The 18,243-nt window shown below is 41.8% G+C and overlaps 1 protein-coding gene across 14 annotated transcripts in view; it reads left to right on the top strand.

The window, feature by feature from the left end:
• The window catches only part of LOC116945156 (MAGUK p55 scaffold protein 7), a 61,007-nt gene extending 48,548 nt beyond the window's left edge, over positions 1-12,459 (top strand). For 13 of the 14 annotated variants that reach the window (XM_032959466.2, XM_032959408.2, XM_032959447.2 and 10 more), the window contains 6 exons: positions 3,248-3,418; positions 3,990-4,070; positions 4,260-4,353; positions 4,900-5,008; positions 5,674-5,808; positions 9,207-12,459. In XM_032959466.2, coding sequence (XP_032815357.1) covers positions 3,248-3,418; positions 3,990-4,070; positions 4,260-4,353; positions 4,900-5,008; positions 5,674-5,808; positions 9,207-9,386 — 770 coding nt within the window. In that variant the 3' untranslated portion in view covers positions 9,387-12,459. Of the gene's footprint in view, positions 1-3,247; positions 3,419-3,989; positions 4,071-4,259; positions 4,354-4,899; positions 5,009-5,673; positions 5,809-7,596; positions 9,179-9,206 lie in introns of those variants that run through there. The other variant, XM_032959437.2, reaches the window with a different exon arrangement.
• The last annotated feature ends 5,784 nt before the right edge of the window (positions 12,460-18,243 follow it).

Genomic DNA, 18,243 nt, shown 5'->3' with positions numbered 1-18,243 from the left:
TTTATTAATACAACATCCTGATTTGCGTTGCCTCAACCCACACGTCGCTGACAGCATCATCCGTCCTTTCTCGTATCCATCGCCTCAGCCTTCACCTCCACCTACCCTCTAAATTGCTTTGATTGACGTCGTTTCGATATTCGTCGCACCTTAATGAACGCATCCCCGACGTACAGTGAGGGAAAAAAAGTATTTGATCCCCTGCTGATTTTGTACGTTTGCCCACTGACAAAGAAATGATCAGTCTATAATTTTAATGGTAGGTTTATTTGAACAGTGAGAGACAGAATAACAACAAAATCCAGAAAAACGCATTTCAAAAATGTTATAAATTGATTTGCATTTTAATGAGGGAAATAAGTATTTGACCCCTCTGCAAAACATGACTTAGTACTTGGTGGCAAAACCCTTGTTGGCAATCACAGTGGTCAGACGTTTCTTGTAGTTGGCCACCAAGTTTGCACACTTCTCAGGGGGGATTTTGTCCCACTTCACTTTGCAGATCTTCTCCAAGTCATTAAGGTTTCGAGGCTGACGTTTGGCAACTCGAACCTTTAGCTCCCTCCACAGATTTTCTATGGGATTAAGGTCTGGCGACTGGCTAGGCCACTCCAGGACCTTAATGTGCTTCTTCTTGAGCCACTCCTTTGTTGCCTTGGCCGTGTGTTTTGGGTCATTGTCATGCTGGAATACCCATCCACGACCCATTTTCAATGCCCTGGCTGAGGGAAGGAGGTTCTCACCCAAGATTTGACGGTACATGGCCCCGTCCATCGTCCCTTTGATGCGGTGAAGTTGTCCTGTTCCCTTAGCAGAAAAACACCCCCAAAGCATAATGTGTCCACCTCCATGCTTGACGGTTGGGGCCATCGGCAGCATTCCTCCTCCTCCAAACACGGCGAGTTGAGTTGATGCCAAAGAGCTCCATTTTGGTCTCATCTGACCACAACACTTTCGCCCAGTTGTCCTCTGAATCATTCAGATGTTCATTGGCAAACTTCAGATGGGCATGTATATGTGCTTTCTTGAGCAGGGGGACCTTGCGGGCACTGCAGGATTTCAGTCCTTCACGGCGTAGTGTGTTACCAATTGTTTTCTTGGTGACTATTGTCCCAGCTGCCTTGAGATCATTGAGAAGATCCTCCCGTGTAGTTCTGGGCTGATTCCTCACCGTTCTCATGATCATTGCAACTCCACGAGGTGAGATCTTGCATGGAGCCCCAGGCCGAGGGAGATTGACAGTTCTTTTGTGTTCCATTTGCTAATAATTGCACCAACTGTTGTCACCTTCTCACCAAGCTGCTTGGCAATGGTCTTGTAGCCCATTCTAGCCTTGTGTAGGTCTACAATCTTGTCCCTGACATCCTTGGAGAGCTCTTTGGTCTTGGCCATGGTGGAGAGTTTGGAATCTGATTGATTGCTTCTGTGGACAGGTGTCTTTTATACAGGTAACAAGCTGAGATTATGAGCACTCCCTTTAAGAGTGTGCTCCTAATCTCAGCTCGTTACCTGTATAAAAGACACCTGGGAGCCAGAAATCTTTCTGAGAGGGTGTCAAATACTTATTTCACTCATTAAAATGCAAATCAATTTATAACATTTTTGACATGCGTTTTTCCGGATTTTTTTGTTATTCTGTCTCTCACTGTTCAAATAAACCTAGCATAAAAATTATAGAGTGATCATTTCTTTGTCAGTGGGCAAACGTACAAAAAGCAGCAGGGGATCAAATGCTTTTTTTCCCTCACTGTACGACATTTTTCTGAGTTATTGTCACAACCTTCCAGATATGTCATACAGAGTAATCATATTATGGGATGTACACATCGCGTTTGATCAACAATGTAAATTGTCATTCCTACACTGAAAAATCCAACTTTGTAAACAGTATAATTCATTTTCTTAGATCTATATGAGCCAACTTGAAAAATTATGAAACCTGCAATATGAGGCCAACATTGTTTTTTTTGTAATCTATGAAAGCCATTTTATAAAATCGTGGGAATGTACAACCTTTATTTCACAATATACCAGCCATCATGTTATGTAATCCACATTTATAATGAGTTTTATAAAATAAGTATACAATTTCTTTAAATTTCACTTTTTTTTTCATAACAGCAATACTTCGAAAATAATTGGGTTATTCAGCGTGAGAATCTTACACAGCAATATGTGGTTTCATCTTTTTTGATCTAGTGAAAGTAACAATGTAGCCAACAACATTGCCAGAGTAAGCACACTCGAGGGGATATATGCTTTTACAGAGGAAAAACAGCTGTTTATGTTTTGGAAATCATGTAACCAATGGAAATAAAAAGAGATTGTTAAAATCAGTTGTTCCTCAACTTCCTTAACTTGTAAAATCTCACTCTCAACCCCAATCTGAAAAAAGAACTCAACAGTTAACACAGATTCTTGGTCTGCATATCCTGGTTATCAGTGCAATCGTCACTAAACTATTGCATAATTAATCAACAATTTTATTTGCTGCCAGATTATTTTTACTTCATAATATAATTGCTAATTATATTACTATGTAATGATAATTTCCATTGAGTGTTTATTTTAAGATGTTTTCAGCCAATTAATGTTAAGTGTTTATATGTGTGGGAGGAAAACCGGAGCATCCGGAGAAAACGCGAGGGGGCAACACCCTATTGCCGTAGAGGTGGAAACAGATGGCGATTGGTCTACTTGCTGTACCATCCTCTCCTGGCGAGCCAGAGAATGGCAACTTGATGCCTACAGGAAGGGAGTTTCACAACATATGTGCGATCCACCAACCCTCACTGCCTCTAGTGTTGGATTACAGATGTGCGCCACCACCGCCCAGCTGTATTAAACACCTTGCAAATCAATTATTAAAGATGCAGTAATATATTTAGTAGTAATAGACCAGTGTGTGGCCTTGGCACAGCAATGTCTTAATGAACAAACTGCCTTTGTTATATTTTAAAAGGAAATAACTGTAGTATGTTTTTGAAAATTAAGAACGCAGTTTTTGCTTGCAAGAGAGTTCATAGTTGTCATTGGTGCTTCAACAAGTAAAATAAATGTCGCGGATTTTTCTCCAAGGACGAGGCGTGTTTTTTTGACTACAACAGGTCATATGCCACTATAAGTGAAACATTTAAAGGCACTTGCCTTCGTTGATTGACACCTGTCCATCTCTATGCCATGGTGAATACGCAATGCTAACGATTTATTCGCTTGTGTCCATGTGTCAATGTGGACGCCTCTGTAGCCGGTCTCCGCCGGAGCTTCCGGCTCAGCCGCCAGAGCAGGAAGACGAGCAAATTGATGTACGAGAGCAAGCGCAGTGCCGAGTATGATGCCTCGGAGGTCTCCACCTACGAGGAGGTGCTGCAGTACCAGCACCAGCCAGGTGACAAGTATCGAGTCATCGTGCTCGTCGGTGAGCAGTCGCACAAGTGCCCACAGGGCTGCATTAAAGCTGGCCTGGTCATGGAAATTAGTGCTAAGAGACGGTTGTCGAAGTTGGAGTAATATCTGTGTTACTGTGCAGGTCTTAGTCGGAGAGTGGGACTCAAGCAAAGCAAGCAACTTCAGAAGCTTCTAGCTTAATGATATGTACTTGCACATTTAAATGTGACAGTCATTTTGAAATTATGCTTTTGATCGTATAACCATGTAAGACACACTTTAACAGATCTGAATGGAATATTACATTCTTAAGATGTCTTTTACATGAAATGTTCCAATGCTGCCAAAGGTAATCACATGCTTTAAAAGCTGTGGCTGTTGTACTTTGTCTTCATATCTGGCCGTTGCACTTTGTCTTGTCACACATGACTGCATCTCTGTGTGTAGAGTGTGCTTGGTATGTGCCTGGCCTTAACACAGGTCTTGGCCAATGCCTGCTGGGAGAACGCACAGTGCGATGACACGGTTGCATTGCGCTGGTTTGTTTTCAGCCTGTTTTTGGAAACTCCTTTAGATTATTGTTAACATAGCATCCTTCACAGGGCCACCTGGGGTTGGAATTAATGAGCTCAAAAGAAGACTCATCGCCAGCGACCCAAGCCTCTACAGCGGAACTGTTCCAAGTGCGTATTACTCATCCAGAGACAATGCTGAAATTGCTCTGCACATTAATCGCAATTGAGAAGTCTTGTGTTTTCTCGCTGTTGGAATTTAATTGTTTTAAACTGCGGAGCTACTTTTATTTGCCACGTATATAAATCTTGACTTTTTCCTAAAAGCTCCATTGCTTAACTGGCATATTAAATTTGCAGCAACTACACGGCAAAAGAAGAGCCACGAGAAAGACAGCAAGGAGTATTACTTTGTGTCTCGGCACCTATTCGAGGCAGATCTGCACAACAACAGGTGATTGCATCAGAGGTGATGCTGCCAACGTGCATTACTTCTGACTCCCTTCACTCTTGGTACAAAGCCGGCCAGACGAGTGAGGGAACTTATTCACGCTGGGGCCAGTCGTTGCCTGGCGTGTTTAACATTCACCATTTAAACCAACCGCATTCGAGACCAGTACGTTTTCAAATGCAGAAACGCAGCTCTCGACAAGCTGCTTGGGGCATTTCTTCCAGGCGTGTTTTTTATTTTACAAAACACTGTTTTTCCTTTGAGGAGACTGGCCCCCACCGTAGGAATGTGTCATTTCCACCACTGGCTCAGAAGAAATTACGGAGATGAGCACTGACCCACACTCGCTCGAGCAAGGAGACACTTTGATCGCACATTACCTTAGACGCCCGGTATTTTGGCTTTCATTCAGTTATACACGTGCTGTCATAAACGTACACTCTTTGGACAATACGAACATTAATATTTGGATCGAGCATTTAAAAGTTAAAGGCGGTTTAGTTGAAGCGAGGTGTGAGTGAACCCCCAAGCGTTTGATGCCCTATCCAGGTTTGTGGAGTACGGCGAGTTCAAGGGGAACTTGTACGGCACAAGCGTGGACGCTATTCGCTCGGTGGTGAATGCTGGCAAGGTGTGCCTGCTGGACGTGAGCCCCCCGGTGAGGAGGAGCAGCCATTTGTGCCCACCTTTGGTTATTTACACGAGTTTTACTTGATGTTTCAATTGGCATGCTGCAAGTACATTTCTTTATGTGAACTGGGGAGAAATGATCGTGCTTTTTTTACACTTGGCTTAAACTTGTAAGGAATAATAACAGGCATTTATCCAGCCTCAATCTTATTTTTGAAGAACATCCTACACTCGGATGTTTGGTTAATGTCTTAATGAGTATTTTGCTTATGGAATGAAAAGTGATAATCTGCAGAGCCCATGCATATGAGAGGAGAGCACTTAAACTGCGAATAGATATGTTGGCAGCCTGCTTGTGTTACTGCCGTTACTGGTGCCTAGTTGCCAATTGTAGAAACTGCCTAATTATTTCAGACAACCTTGCTTATCAGAGGTGCAGGGGAAAGAGATAACAAAATAAAACACCAAAGGCAGTTCTAAAGAATTGAGGCATCACCATGAACCTTGATGGATGCTGTAAATAGAGTAACATGTTAACTCTACCAGAAATTAAATGTATGCGCATGCATAACAATCACTCGCACTAATCCCGCACCATGCTCTGGCACATACGACTGCTGAGGCTGATAAAGTGCTTAAATTTTGATGAACAGCAACCACATTTGCCATGTGATTGACCTTTGCCCCTGCCAGGCTATCAAGTCCATTCGGACGCCAGAGTTCAAGCCTTTTGTGATCTTTGTGAAGCCGCCTTCTCTTGAGCGTCTCCGACAGACGAGAGGGGCAGCCAAGTCCAGCGGAGACAAAAACCCGGCCCGTAATTTCACGGTGAGTGCTTTACCAAATAACTGCATGGGTGCTTTGAGTAGTCTGTAAAAGGGCATTTGTTCAAGGTATAGTTATGATATAGCAAATTATGGTATCATGTACAATAGATCTTGACCAAGATAGAATAAGAAGGTTCTTGTTTTGGTCATGCGTTTATCTAAATGAGCTCTTCTGTGTCAACTGCAGTTGCTTGCACGTTCAGCCTTGGTTTTTTTGCATTATATTTATATGTTTCATAGTTTCAGCATATTCCTCCGAAATTACTCTGCATTTGTACTGTCAACCTCGGGGTAAGATGCTAAGTATTTGCATACTATTTTAGAATTCCTCGCCAGGAGAACCACACTTTACTTACTTAACATTGGTGAATGACCCTGGAAGACATTACCAATCGCTCTTTAATTCACCTATTAACACGATGAAAATGTTGACCTCCTTCAGGTGTGCATATTCATATATTATTCCTTATCTTCCAATATTTATATTTCTCGATAGTTGGGTCAAATTAAGTGTGGTGTCATTTTTATTTTACTTTGGTAGGTTTTTTTATCTCCATATATATAAAAGGCAAAGTTGTGAAAATGTGTGTCTGTTCAAAATGTTTAGCGTACTTCCCGAAATGCAACAAACTTGAAATTTGCCACGTGGGTACTTTCCACCATGCAAAAATAAAAAAAAACTTTTTTTGGGGAGGGGGGGGGGTCAATAATGAATATATATTTTTAGCACGGCAAATGAGCTGTGACGTCAAATCTGTCATGTGACCCGTGCACGTGGAAGCGTAACGCATTGTAGTGGAGCGGTTAGCGCTACGCTGCGCTACGAACCCGGCGACCCGAGTTCGATTCCCGCTCACGGCCACCACCGGTGACGATTATTTCATACTGCTCCTGGGCCTCCCCTAGGTCGACTCGGCCTCAAACGGGTAACTGCTGTGGTGTGTGAACATCGCCACTGGGGAGACAAAGGCGGCCGCGCGTGGTGGATCCAAGTTCCGGGTGTAGCCGGGTAGTACAGCTAGTTGTTCATATATCTTTGGCAATGTCGAGACTGGAATGTAGAGTCCTCTTAATTTCTAGTGACTACCCACATCTCAAATGTCAAGCAGTAAACTCATCAGTGCTTTGAGAGATGCTATCCCACTGAGCCACTTGGTCACCTCAAATTTTTATAAACTCAAACCTGAACAATTAAAGAAAACAGAAGAAAATGTATAACCATGAAAAAAAACGTTGTGTAATTGCTCCACATGGTTCTGAAATGGAATGCTTGAATATGACAGTAAAATTAATGACATTTAAATTGGCATAGATTTACACAACTGTGGAGTAGATTGAATAAATATAGCTGGTGTTTACCAGGCCTTATCATTAGCACATAGTAAAATGAACCATGCTCAAAGCACGTTTCTGGATCTTTGTTGTTTGCTACTGATGGATCACCAGGGAATAATCCCCACTCACATTCCTCTTCACACACAACAGTGGAAGTGAATTAATGTAATTTACGTATGCAAGCCTCAGCCTGTGCTAGTGTATTCTTAAGTACAATATATTTTGGATTCGTTCAGCAACTGGCAGGTTTTGTATTATTTATTTCTTAAAATGCTCCCTTTCCTTGCTGCCAATCGAATGTCTGTCACAATCCCAAGAGCTGGACAGAGGAATGCTTTAATGCAAAATGCACGCCAGTCTCATGGAATAATAATCTAGTTCCGGAAATTCTCAGCCCTGTATTTTGTCTTTGTAATGTGGGGTATGTGTTTTTTTCACACTCATTGCCAATGAGGTCCGAACCACTGGGAGGTCAGTCTGGTCTATGCATTTTTACTGCTGCAGTGATGGCATACCTTACCGAATGCACGCTACTTGTATTATCCTAATAAAGGATGACTGTGCTGCATCCAAGTTCTAAGAAGTGCCTCCTTGCTTGAAATTCAAATAGCTTGGCAAGAAGGGGAAAAACACTTCAGTGAATTCCAAGCTTCAGTAAATGTATTTAGCGGAGGCTGCATGTGGAGGGAAGAACGTGTGGGTGATGTCAGAGAGTTGTGCAAAATAAAAGGACACTCAAAATTATCATGGTCGGGGAGCATATGTGGAAACAATGTTTAACATGTATTTTACGCCACACAAGTGGAAAAGCTTCGTGGGTTTTTTGTTGCATTCATACTTGGCCACTGTACACAAGTCAAGTAAAAGTGTCTCCTTCGTTAAAAATGCACTGGGGCAATCCTTGTCACGTTTGGTGATCTTAGTGGTAGAAATTCCAAATGTATATGCCAGGTGGCAGTCTCTCCAAAGAGATGACCACTGTTGACGTCTGACCAAGTAGTGTGCTCATTTTTATAGATGCTAGAGGGATGATGCTCTGAGTTGACACCGATTGGGATTTTAACGTGTAACTTTCCATTGAAAAACAAATAACCACCGTGCCAACGGGTCAGAATGGCATGTAGAACAAATCCATGTTTATTTTTCAAAGAAAACCTGGGAATCTATAACAAGTCAGATAGCTATAACAATGTTGTTGTAGGGCATTTAAAAATTTAGGATTATGTACTCCTGAACTACCATACAATTATATATAGCAACTTAATCTGTAAATTGCATCAGTGCGAAAACTGCTATGAAATGACATTCTTCACAGGAGCAGCCCATGCATGTGTATGTGCATGTGTGCATAGATGAACCTAAGCATAATCTGTGCTGAAATGGGGTGAGGATAAGCAAATATTTTGGATAATTGGATAGGCCGATAATGGATTATGTGAGTTAACAAAGCGCATAATTGGAAGTCCCTTGATTTATGAGTTATTTATCATGCTCTAGTTCTGTGTTTTGCACGTGCTCACATGCCATATTATGCTCTGTGCAATGTTGTATGCATGTTTTTGATTGTGTTTGATGCTATTGTTTGGAGAATTATATATCTAATTAATTATTTCAACTCTGTACCCTTAGTCCAATGTTTATTTTCCAATCCAAAAGACAAAATGTGAACGCAGTTACTTTTTTTTCTTTCCCCTCTTGGAAACATAGTGGTCCAATTTTCTGAAATGGAATTGGAAATACATTTGTTGTTGGGAGTGCAGAATTTTAGCAAATAGTTTTGACATTTAGTATTTTAAATAAATCTCTTCGCACGATGTTCAGCCTTGATGGGTAACAAATGGGGTGTCTTAGGTTAATGGAAGACAGCGTTTCATTGGTGGAGGCTCTTTTGAGATCTCGTAGAATTAAATAAATGCGTACACACTTAGCACACCCTTGCAGCCTACACAGATGCCGGTGACTCCGACACCGATGGTTTTGTGACGTAGTAGAAATATGCAGGAAGCAGGACAACTCACACAGAATCCTACCTATATCCCTACCCGCTCCCCCACTCGGGTGCAGGATGAGGACTTCCAGGAAATGCTGGGCACGGCGGCACGGATGGAGGCTCAGTTTGGCTACCTGTTTGACAAGACGGTGGTGAACGACGAGCTGGCAGCGGCGTATCGCGAGCTGCGCGCCGCCGCAGACTCGCTGGAGAGGGAGACCATGTGGGTGCCGCTGAGCTGGGTGCTCTCATAGCCCCGCGCCACTGCACCGTCGCACAGTAGCAAGTACACGGCGGAAACAAGCTCAAGAGGTCGTCACGGCCATTACCATCGATGCCAATGCTCCTCGCCACTCCTAGATCCCGCAGCTGTTGTGCAGTTGACAACCTGACCACCAAAATCTGCTCTTGCAGTAATCTCACAATCTGGCTTTTAGGTATTTCCCTTGGCCTCTGACCTTTGAGTGCCCACTCCATTGTTTGCCTCGGTAACCTGTCCCCATCGTCTTACACCAATTGCAACATCCTTTTCTTGATTAAACTTACTTGGCTTTATTGCCACATTCTATTTTAAAATTCCTTACCTAATTCTGCATGCACATATAATCTAAGGCAAAAAGGTATTCTCATTGCTGTATTACAGTTTATCAGTTTGACTTGCACAGCAGCACGGGCGTTACTTCTGCTGGCCACTTAACGCTAAAGTTGATATGTTTACTTAAAAAGTAACACGCTCAAATTAAACACAACCTGAATTGGCTTGCAGTAAAAACAGTCCGGCGTGCTCTAGTATCGCAGAATGGTCAACAGGCATTTCTTCCACAGCACTGTGCTTTGTGTCACATTCCCTTTTTTGCGATGTTCCTTCTGCAGAAAAGGATGTGTTACACTTCACAGAAACATTGGGCACAAGAGGTAAGATGAGCTGTCTGGGGGAAACCCCTTTTGACCTTGCGTGCCCCTATCTGCTGGTCAGGAATTGGTCCGAGTGCTGTAATGGGTGACGAAGCATCCCATGGTGTGCCGTGGTTGGCTGGACCGCATGCTCTCATCAGTGCTGTCATTGCAGTTGCCACCCACACCTTGATAGTGTTTTTTGGTCATCTAAACTTTGTACACGTTTGTTTTCTTGGTGAATGTAAGGTTTCACTCAACAATTCCCATGCAAATAACACAGGATGCACACATAGTAAGGTGCGCATATAAATTTGGGTGTTTTTTTGCTGTGGCTTGTATTAAAATGGAACCAAACCAAATAATTCTGACATGTATCTTAAGTCATTTAACCAGGTTACATTTATTATTATTGCTATTGAAGCATGCTTTGTGTTATCCACTGCTGCTAAATAAATCCAGGTTATTTAAAAAAAAAAATTGATACCACATAATTCAAGAGCAGTATCACATTATGCACCATATGATTAAACAGGATATTTTATTCATTTAACAGCATTTTTATATGTTGAGGCCAGATTTGAGGCCTTGTACAGTTGTGTAGGGTTTATTGGTTTCCAAATGCTGGTGTTTTCACTCGTATCTGCCATTGGTTTGCAGCCATTGTCTCACAAATTCATGGAATCATGAACGATCCTTTAAACAACCATTGTTTACACTGCTGAATGATTGCCCAATGATGGCCTCATCCAAGATGCTTGGAATTACATTCTGTGTTGCCTGTACCAAACCAGTTTAAGACAATTCAGTGAAATCATAACTGAGCATTGTAATGTATTGAGCGATTTAGTAATTATTGTAGACGGCTGTATTGTGTGCGAATAGCAGTTAGCGGAATATATTTCTCACCGATGATGGCTCATATGTCTTGCATGTTGTAGTGTAGTGCTAGTTTTTAGGACGAACATGCTAAAAATACAGTATTGTGACATTGTCAGGATTTCTTAAATTATTTCTTCTTGACATTGAAACCACTTGTGGAAAATGATTGTCTAATGTTTGATTAGCTTACTATACGTAATTGAATTGGCAGTTCTAAATAATGTCCTGTAAAATGTGTTGCTGTAAAAACAATCCTTAAAAGTGTAAAAGACCAAAATCTAATGTTAGTAATACAGTATTTGATTAGCTTTCTCCATACTGGACTGTGTATGGGTTATGTTGTATGGCTATCAGTCGTAGTTAGGTTTTGTAATGTTGATGTCTTTTTGAACAAACTTGACGTAGTGTTGAATTCGAGATCTCTGTGCACATATCCTAATGTGTACTACGGCGAGCGCTAGTTTATCTTGAGTTGGGATTTGCTCGTGTGCTTAGGTTAGAGAGAGCATTTTTTATATAGCTTTTTATTTTAATATAAGAATTTGCATTGCCCTTGCATTGCCCTAAAGTTACTGCATGTGACGAAGCGCTGTACTTCCAAGTTGGAAACTCATGGATTCAAAGTTTGGTCAGGAGTCTACATAATTCGTTGTCTCTCCAGGGTCGGTTGAGAAGTTTCTACTATGTGCGATGTCCAAACTTGTCCTATGGAGAGACTGATCTTCATTATACAAATTTGGAATAACCATTCCTGGTTTAGAGCCTCAACTTATGAGAATTGCCCAACCACTCTTGGGGCATATGGTGCTAAATAAATTATGAAGTAGCTAATATCAGAATGCACCAAAATAGGACATCTCATTGGGTATTTGCTAACGATTGGAATTACAAAAGTGGCTGGTTGTCTTTGTGGGTTAATGCTTTGCCTATGTTTGAGCACTTAGGCCAAAACCATGGTTCATGACTTGTGTGCCCACCTCAGGTGGTCATGTAATCATCTTTTAAATTTGATGATGACTTGATTGGCTCAAACCTGGCTCCTGAAAAGCTTAATTGTCAAATAATGTACGATACACTGACTTATCCATTTAGCTTTGAGCACTTGCCACTCTGTATTGTTTAAAAAAAATGCATGCAACTTTGCATAGTTTAAAGAATACAGGAAAATGCTTCGTGATTTCACATGCAGGTCATTCAGAATGACATGGTTCAGATGCTATGAAACGGAATAATGTGCTGCATTCGTATAGAAAGCCAAACAGCACAGCTTGGAGTAGAACCTAAATTCGAACTTGAGAGAGTAGAACCTAAAGTCCAAGTAAAGGTGTGCATCAGGCTCGCCGTAGTGGACACGATGGTGGGTGATTGCTGTATGTGAGAGGCATCATCCTGGGAGCAGGTTTAACCTACTGTAATTTTGGCTACTGAGAGGTCTCCACTTATCCCATGAATTGTGTAAAATGTGCATTTCTGTAAATATACGTTATTTAAGTTTCAGTAGACACTGTCCGTTGGTGTATATCTGTGGGAAATAAAGAGAGAACTGTGCAATTGTCTATTTTTCCCATCTACAAATGCGTGTGACGCGGGTGGTTTTCTGTATACCTTTATAGGCATAAGGGGTGTAATGATGCATCGATTAAGATACTTTTTTTACACTTGCAAGGCATGCATCAAATAGTGTGCAATAACTCTTATTTTTTTTCCATTCATATGTTTTGTAATTGGTTTGTACGGCCCCTGCTACCACCACGTTTTGCTAAATTCACATAAAGAGAGGATGTTTTGAATTGCACCATGATCCTAAATTGTGACAATTCATCAAATGCATACTCATTAAAGACCAAATACAGGATAGGCATTCGTCATCAGGAGGGCTCGGTTGGTAATGTTGAGCTCACGACTAAAGACATGTATTATAATCCTGATCGGGGATGACCCATCCCATCGGGCCTATAAAATAGCTACCACATTTTAAGCACCACTTGATTGGAAGTCGTGACTTTTTTATTGAAAGACTGAACTTTGTCAAGATAAAATGGAATTTCCTTCACTGGCTTCAAACCGCAAAGATAAGCATTGTCCAATAAATATTCTTTCAGAACTTGGTGACTTGTTTGAAAGTTTCAACACAAGCTTTTTAACTATATTAGTACATCGATGGCTATAGGCAGCACACATGAAATAATGCATTTGACAAACATGGGTTCAACTTTGTCTCTCTTTGACAATCATTTGCAAGTACAGTTAATGTAAGCTATGTTATCATCTAAAGTTGCTTTATTTAACCTAGATAATATTTTTCCCCTTTTTTCTGGCAACAAAACAGGTGTTAAGATGTTAAAACACCAAACTCACACCTTTTACAATGAATCATGTCTGCATTAAACACAATGCCTGTGGTCAGAATGCAAACAAAAAGCATACTCTGATAATATATCGAATGTTTATAGCCGAGTTAAACAATTGGCTCTGGAGAGCGTTGTTAAGAACTCGCGAACAAAAACATTCATTGTATTGTAAGTTTAAGTGATGGTGAGTAGACGGCTTGGCTCAATATATGCAGATGAATACAACGAAGTCAACAGGGCTTGTACATAATAAAGGTTCTTGGGTTAGATCGCGTAAGTATAAATGCGTCGTAACCCTCCACCCGACACAGCCAATTAGTAAGGGATTTGTCACGTAAACAAAATTACAAAGTTACTACTTCAGCCCACCGGTGTGTCGGAGAGTAAATCGGGCGATGATGCTGGATGTAATTACCAGCGAAATGTACTCAAATTGTAAATGTGTATTTACTCTCCAACACACCGGTGGGCTGAAGTAGTGGCGAAGATAAATGTTTGTGCAGCATTTAGCACACCATTCTTATTCCGTGATTAACCCGGCACGCGCGTTGGTCTTCTGTCTATACCGGCAAACATTTTCCGAGTTGAGTTTATTTTTTTTATGCAGACTTTTTTTTTCATTTTTAGATGTGCGTTCCTTTTGCCGTATTGATTTTTCCTCAACCGCGTGCATCGGCCGTGGAAAAATCGTGACGGTGTAAAGGTCAACGCGTGACTCGAGGCAGATGCACAGCTGCCGGCGTGAGCGCGAAGGGGCCGGCAGGTGTCAGCCAGCTTCGGGGATGTGCCATTGCTAATGGACTTGAAAGCCGTGCGAGCCTTGTGCACCGAGCCATGTGTGCAGCTTCCAAAAAAAAGCCTCCAATTAGTGGCATGAGGCCATCCAAATCAAAGCCCCCTTTTCGCAGAGTTTAACTTTAAACACACGGTGGGTTTTTTTCACCGTTTGCTCCACGCCCTCCAGAAACATCCGACGCAAATGATCCACCGCTAAGCGCCACTAAAGCGTAACGCGGCCGCTTTATACATTGTGATTCCATCAGTCAGATGAACTAGGCAGACTGCCTCGAGAGCAAGGATAGCTGCATGGATCCACGGGTGCATCCAGTTTTGCCGAGACAAAAAATAAGCAGGTTCCATGCACTGTACGGGGTAACCCAGATGTCTTGTGACCCCCATTTAATTATCTAAAACTATTCTTTTAAGTAAGGTTTATTTAGAACATAAATGACGATGCCGAGGGACAAAATGTTAGAAAACAATTGGTGGGTCACAAGACATCTGGGCCACTCTGTACTTATGGGCCTATTTTATGAGGGTGGCATCTACATCCTAATCTTCTGCAGGCTCAGATTCAGTTCCCTGCTGCAGAGGAAGCACTTCGGCTTCCCCGCGGGAACTTTGCTCATGCAGTGCAGGCTTCACACTAACACCTCCATGAAGGCAAGGTTTGACAGCTCGTGTAAAGTGGTGCTATCTGCTGTTGTTTCGTCACTGGTGTGCAGTCACGGATGACCACATTGAGAACATCAAAGTAACTCACACGAGCGAGGCTTCTTCACTCTCATCTGGCTGCTTGCATTCAGATCCAGGATCTCAGTCAGCAGGGGCGGCTTAGCGTTCTGACACGCAATAATATTCACCCAGAGCCACCCTGCCACCTCTAATATTGGGGCCATATAACATCCAACCCATGCCTAAAACCCCAATTGTTATCGTAAAACATAAATATCGTAGATATGGAGATATTTTTTTTTCAGGGGGTGGGTAGGTTTGTGGAGAGGTAATAATTTTCTATAAAAACATGTAAATATTTTCAAAGGATTCCAACAATTAAATTTGATGGCGTGTACAGAGTTGTAATGCCTTTGTGTTAGATTGCAACCAGATGTGAACAAACACAACTTACCATCCCCCTGAACCCACTTACAATTGCAGCAGATGGAAAAGTGATTCTTCTCTTGGTCCTCAGTTATTGTTCTGTTTGCTATTTGTGGTCCGTGTGAGTTTAAGATTGATGGCTAAAACAGGGTTGTTGCAGTCAATCAAAAAGTAACTGTCCTTTATTTAACCGAGGGAAATTATATCAAGATGTTCAATGATAAGAACACAAGCAATCACTAAATGAAGTACAATTTACTCTTTGTTTTAATTGCAGATTGATTTACCCTGCACTGGGGAAAAGTAAGTATCATCGCTAAGCCAAGCTTAGCAATAGCGACACTGCCCTCTCGTCACCAGCCGGCCTTAGTCGGTGCGAACACAATATGCTTTAGCAAAACACGCAAGATCGCAAGTGTAATCTTGCATGCTCTTCTGTACTCAGTTATTTTTTTTCTCAGAATAATAAAAAAGTACCACTTGGTGGAAAGTTACCAGTAGTTTCGTTTGGATCGACTGGGCCACACCATACGAATGTGGAATTTTGGCAGTAAATCAGAACCACCAACATGTAAGCCCTGTCAGACAAATATCCCCCATATAGCCTTAACATATTTTTGGGGCAAGTGCTCTTTGCGAGGACTTATGAAGGCCGGCACAACACGCGAGAAGGTGGGTGGCCAGCACCACGTCCTTTGTCTCCCCAGCGGCGATGTTTGCACACCACACCAGGTAATCATTTGAGGCTGAGTCGACCTAGGGTATGTGCTGAACCGGTTCAGATAATCATCACTGATATCGGAATCGAACTCGGGTCGCCGGGTTTGTATCGCTGCACAGCGCTAACCACTATCCTACTGCCCCCACCCCCCTGCACTCGTGCCCTGTCAGACACACATGTGAGCAGACACCAGCTTTTTAGCTGCTTCCATCAAAATGTATGCAAAATATTTTACAAGTGCGCAATAATATATATGATTGGACATATGTTAAGACAATCGTGCTTTCATCAATGCCGTATATTTTTCATTTAAGTGTGAGTGGAAAGAATGTGTAATTTATGAGGTACACATTCTTTCCAACAACAAAAAAATCCCCTCTTTATGAGTTTACATAAATGTAAAATTGGTCCCACCAATAAATATATCAAATCCTTTTTAACTAAGGACGATGCCAGCAAGGCAACGGATCTGCTTTGCAAGAAATCTAGCTTCAAGTCAAAGCATCATCAAATACAAGTGCTTATCAACATCTTTCATGAAACGGCACACTCAATCAAGCGGCCGCGATGGATCTTCATCCAGGAGTGGTTTCGTCAAGTCTGTCTTTCTCAAAGTGATACACCGCGCTACGAACTTGGTGCCATCATGGAAATGTGGAATTTCACAATAGCTTGAGTCGCTGTCCGGTGTATTACCCCCAGGCCTCATTGCGGACTCGATTGAGAAACGAAGATTTGCGAGGCACCTGGGTTTAATCTCTCACCCGGAGGGCACCTGGCTCAGCCAAATCGCTAAGAGGGGGACGTGTGTTTTGTGTGCATCGGTCAGTCTTTCTGTTTAACTTGTAACTGTTAGGATGGTTGTCTTTTAATCTATTTCGTGGTTTTATGTGGGCTTCTGTGTCTGCTGGGTTCATTTCAATGTCTGTGTCCATTTTATGGTTTTGTTTGTGTCCGTGTGTTAGTTAATTAATTATTTAATTTAACTCTGTGTGTCTGTTAATTAATAACAATTCTAAGAATTATTGTTTACTTATTTATGCAGGAAATCCACACTGAGTCGTATGACTGTTTCCTGAGGCCCCTGCATTGTGTTTTTATTTTAAGATGGTTTCAGTCAATTAATGATGAGAGTTTATACACGTGGGAGGAAGTCGGAGCACCCGGAGGAAAACCATGTGCACGAGTGGGGGGGGACACTATCACCATAGAGATGGAAACAGATGACGATTGGTCTGCTAGCTACATGTACTCCCTTCTCAGAATTGTTTCATTTCAATGTCCGTCTACTTAATTGTTTCACATTTATTTACGTGTGTTTGAGTGTCTTGTCAGTTATTTATTTCCTTGTCTGTTGTTCAATTCGAAAATACCGCGGCGCACCTGAGACTTGATTGTGAATCACTGAGTTACAACACACAATGCGCTATATAGTGTTCACGACATTGCATCCTTACACTGCACCTTACATCTCAAATCGACAGGAATCTGAGCACAACACAGTGGAAAGTGCAAAGAAGTCAGTGCATCATTTGTACGAATTGTGGACTGAAAGGAATGGAATATCATTGCATATCTTGCCATAAATATGTTATAAAAGTCTCATACATTGCATATTCCCTTAAATGTACGCAGAGTCGTTTTTTTAGCAAACCCTATTTATTTTAAAAGGTATTGTGTTCCGTGATGTCCAAAGCCAACCATCCCTTGTTTAGGATTTTAACTTCCGACCGTCCAATTGTTCGATGAACACTCAAAGTGTAAACACCTCCACCCGGAGGGAACCGAGAGGCTTGGTGCGTTGTTGATATTGTTGATAGCTTTGTGAGACGTCAACAGTGGTTGCTGTACAGAAAGTCTGGTCCCTTGCTCTTTTGAGTAGACACTTTAATTGTTTTTATGTACTTTTCTGACTTGATGTCAAATGATGGTAAAACAGAACGTAAAATTTAACGTGAGATTTTTGTTTTACTTCGGATAAAAAAAAGTGTTCGTTCAGCACCATTGAGATTCTGCATTCAAAACTTGTTTCATCCACCTGTTGTGAAACTACATTCTCAATAGTTTAACCATTTCAGCCTGGTCACTATTGACTGTATAAAAAAAAAACCGTTGGTACAATGAGGCGAGCCCGGTAAATATATTTTTCGTAAAACAGAGGCAATGCGACAGCGGCGGCATATTGGGTAAACACGATGCAACGGTGATCTCATGCCCTGTGAAGTGTGCGCCCACACGCTGAACTAATCACATGTTCGCTTAGCGCCGCTGTATTGACAGCAGATGTCCTCTGTGCTCATGCGTGCAGCTGGTTTGGGGCCAAACACATCTTTAATACAGCACGGGCGGCATTGCACTCACCAAAACTCTTGCAGATCCAGT

Source organism: Petromyzon marinus, chromosome 2, assembly GCF_048934315.1.
Source record: "Petromyzon marinus isolate PM22_M1 ecotype Great Lakes invasive population chromosome 2, UKy_Petmar_22M1.pri1.0, whole genome shotgun sequence".
NCBI classification, from domain to species: Eukaryota; Metazoa; Chordata; class Hyperoartia; order Petromyzontiformes; family Petromyzontidae; genus Petromyzon; species Petromyzon marinus.
Note: the sequence above shows the minus strand (reverse complement) of the source record. Positions and strands in the feature narration are given on the sequence as shown.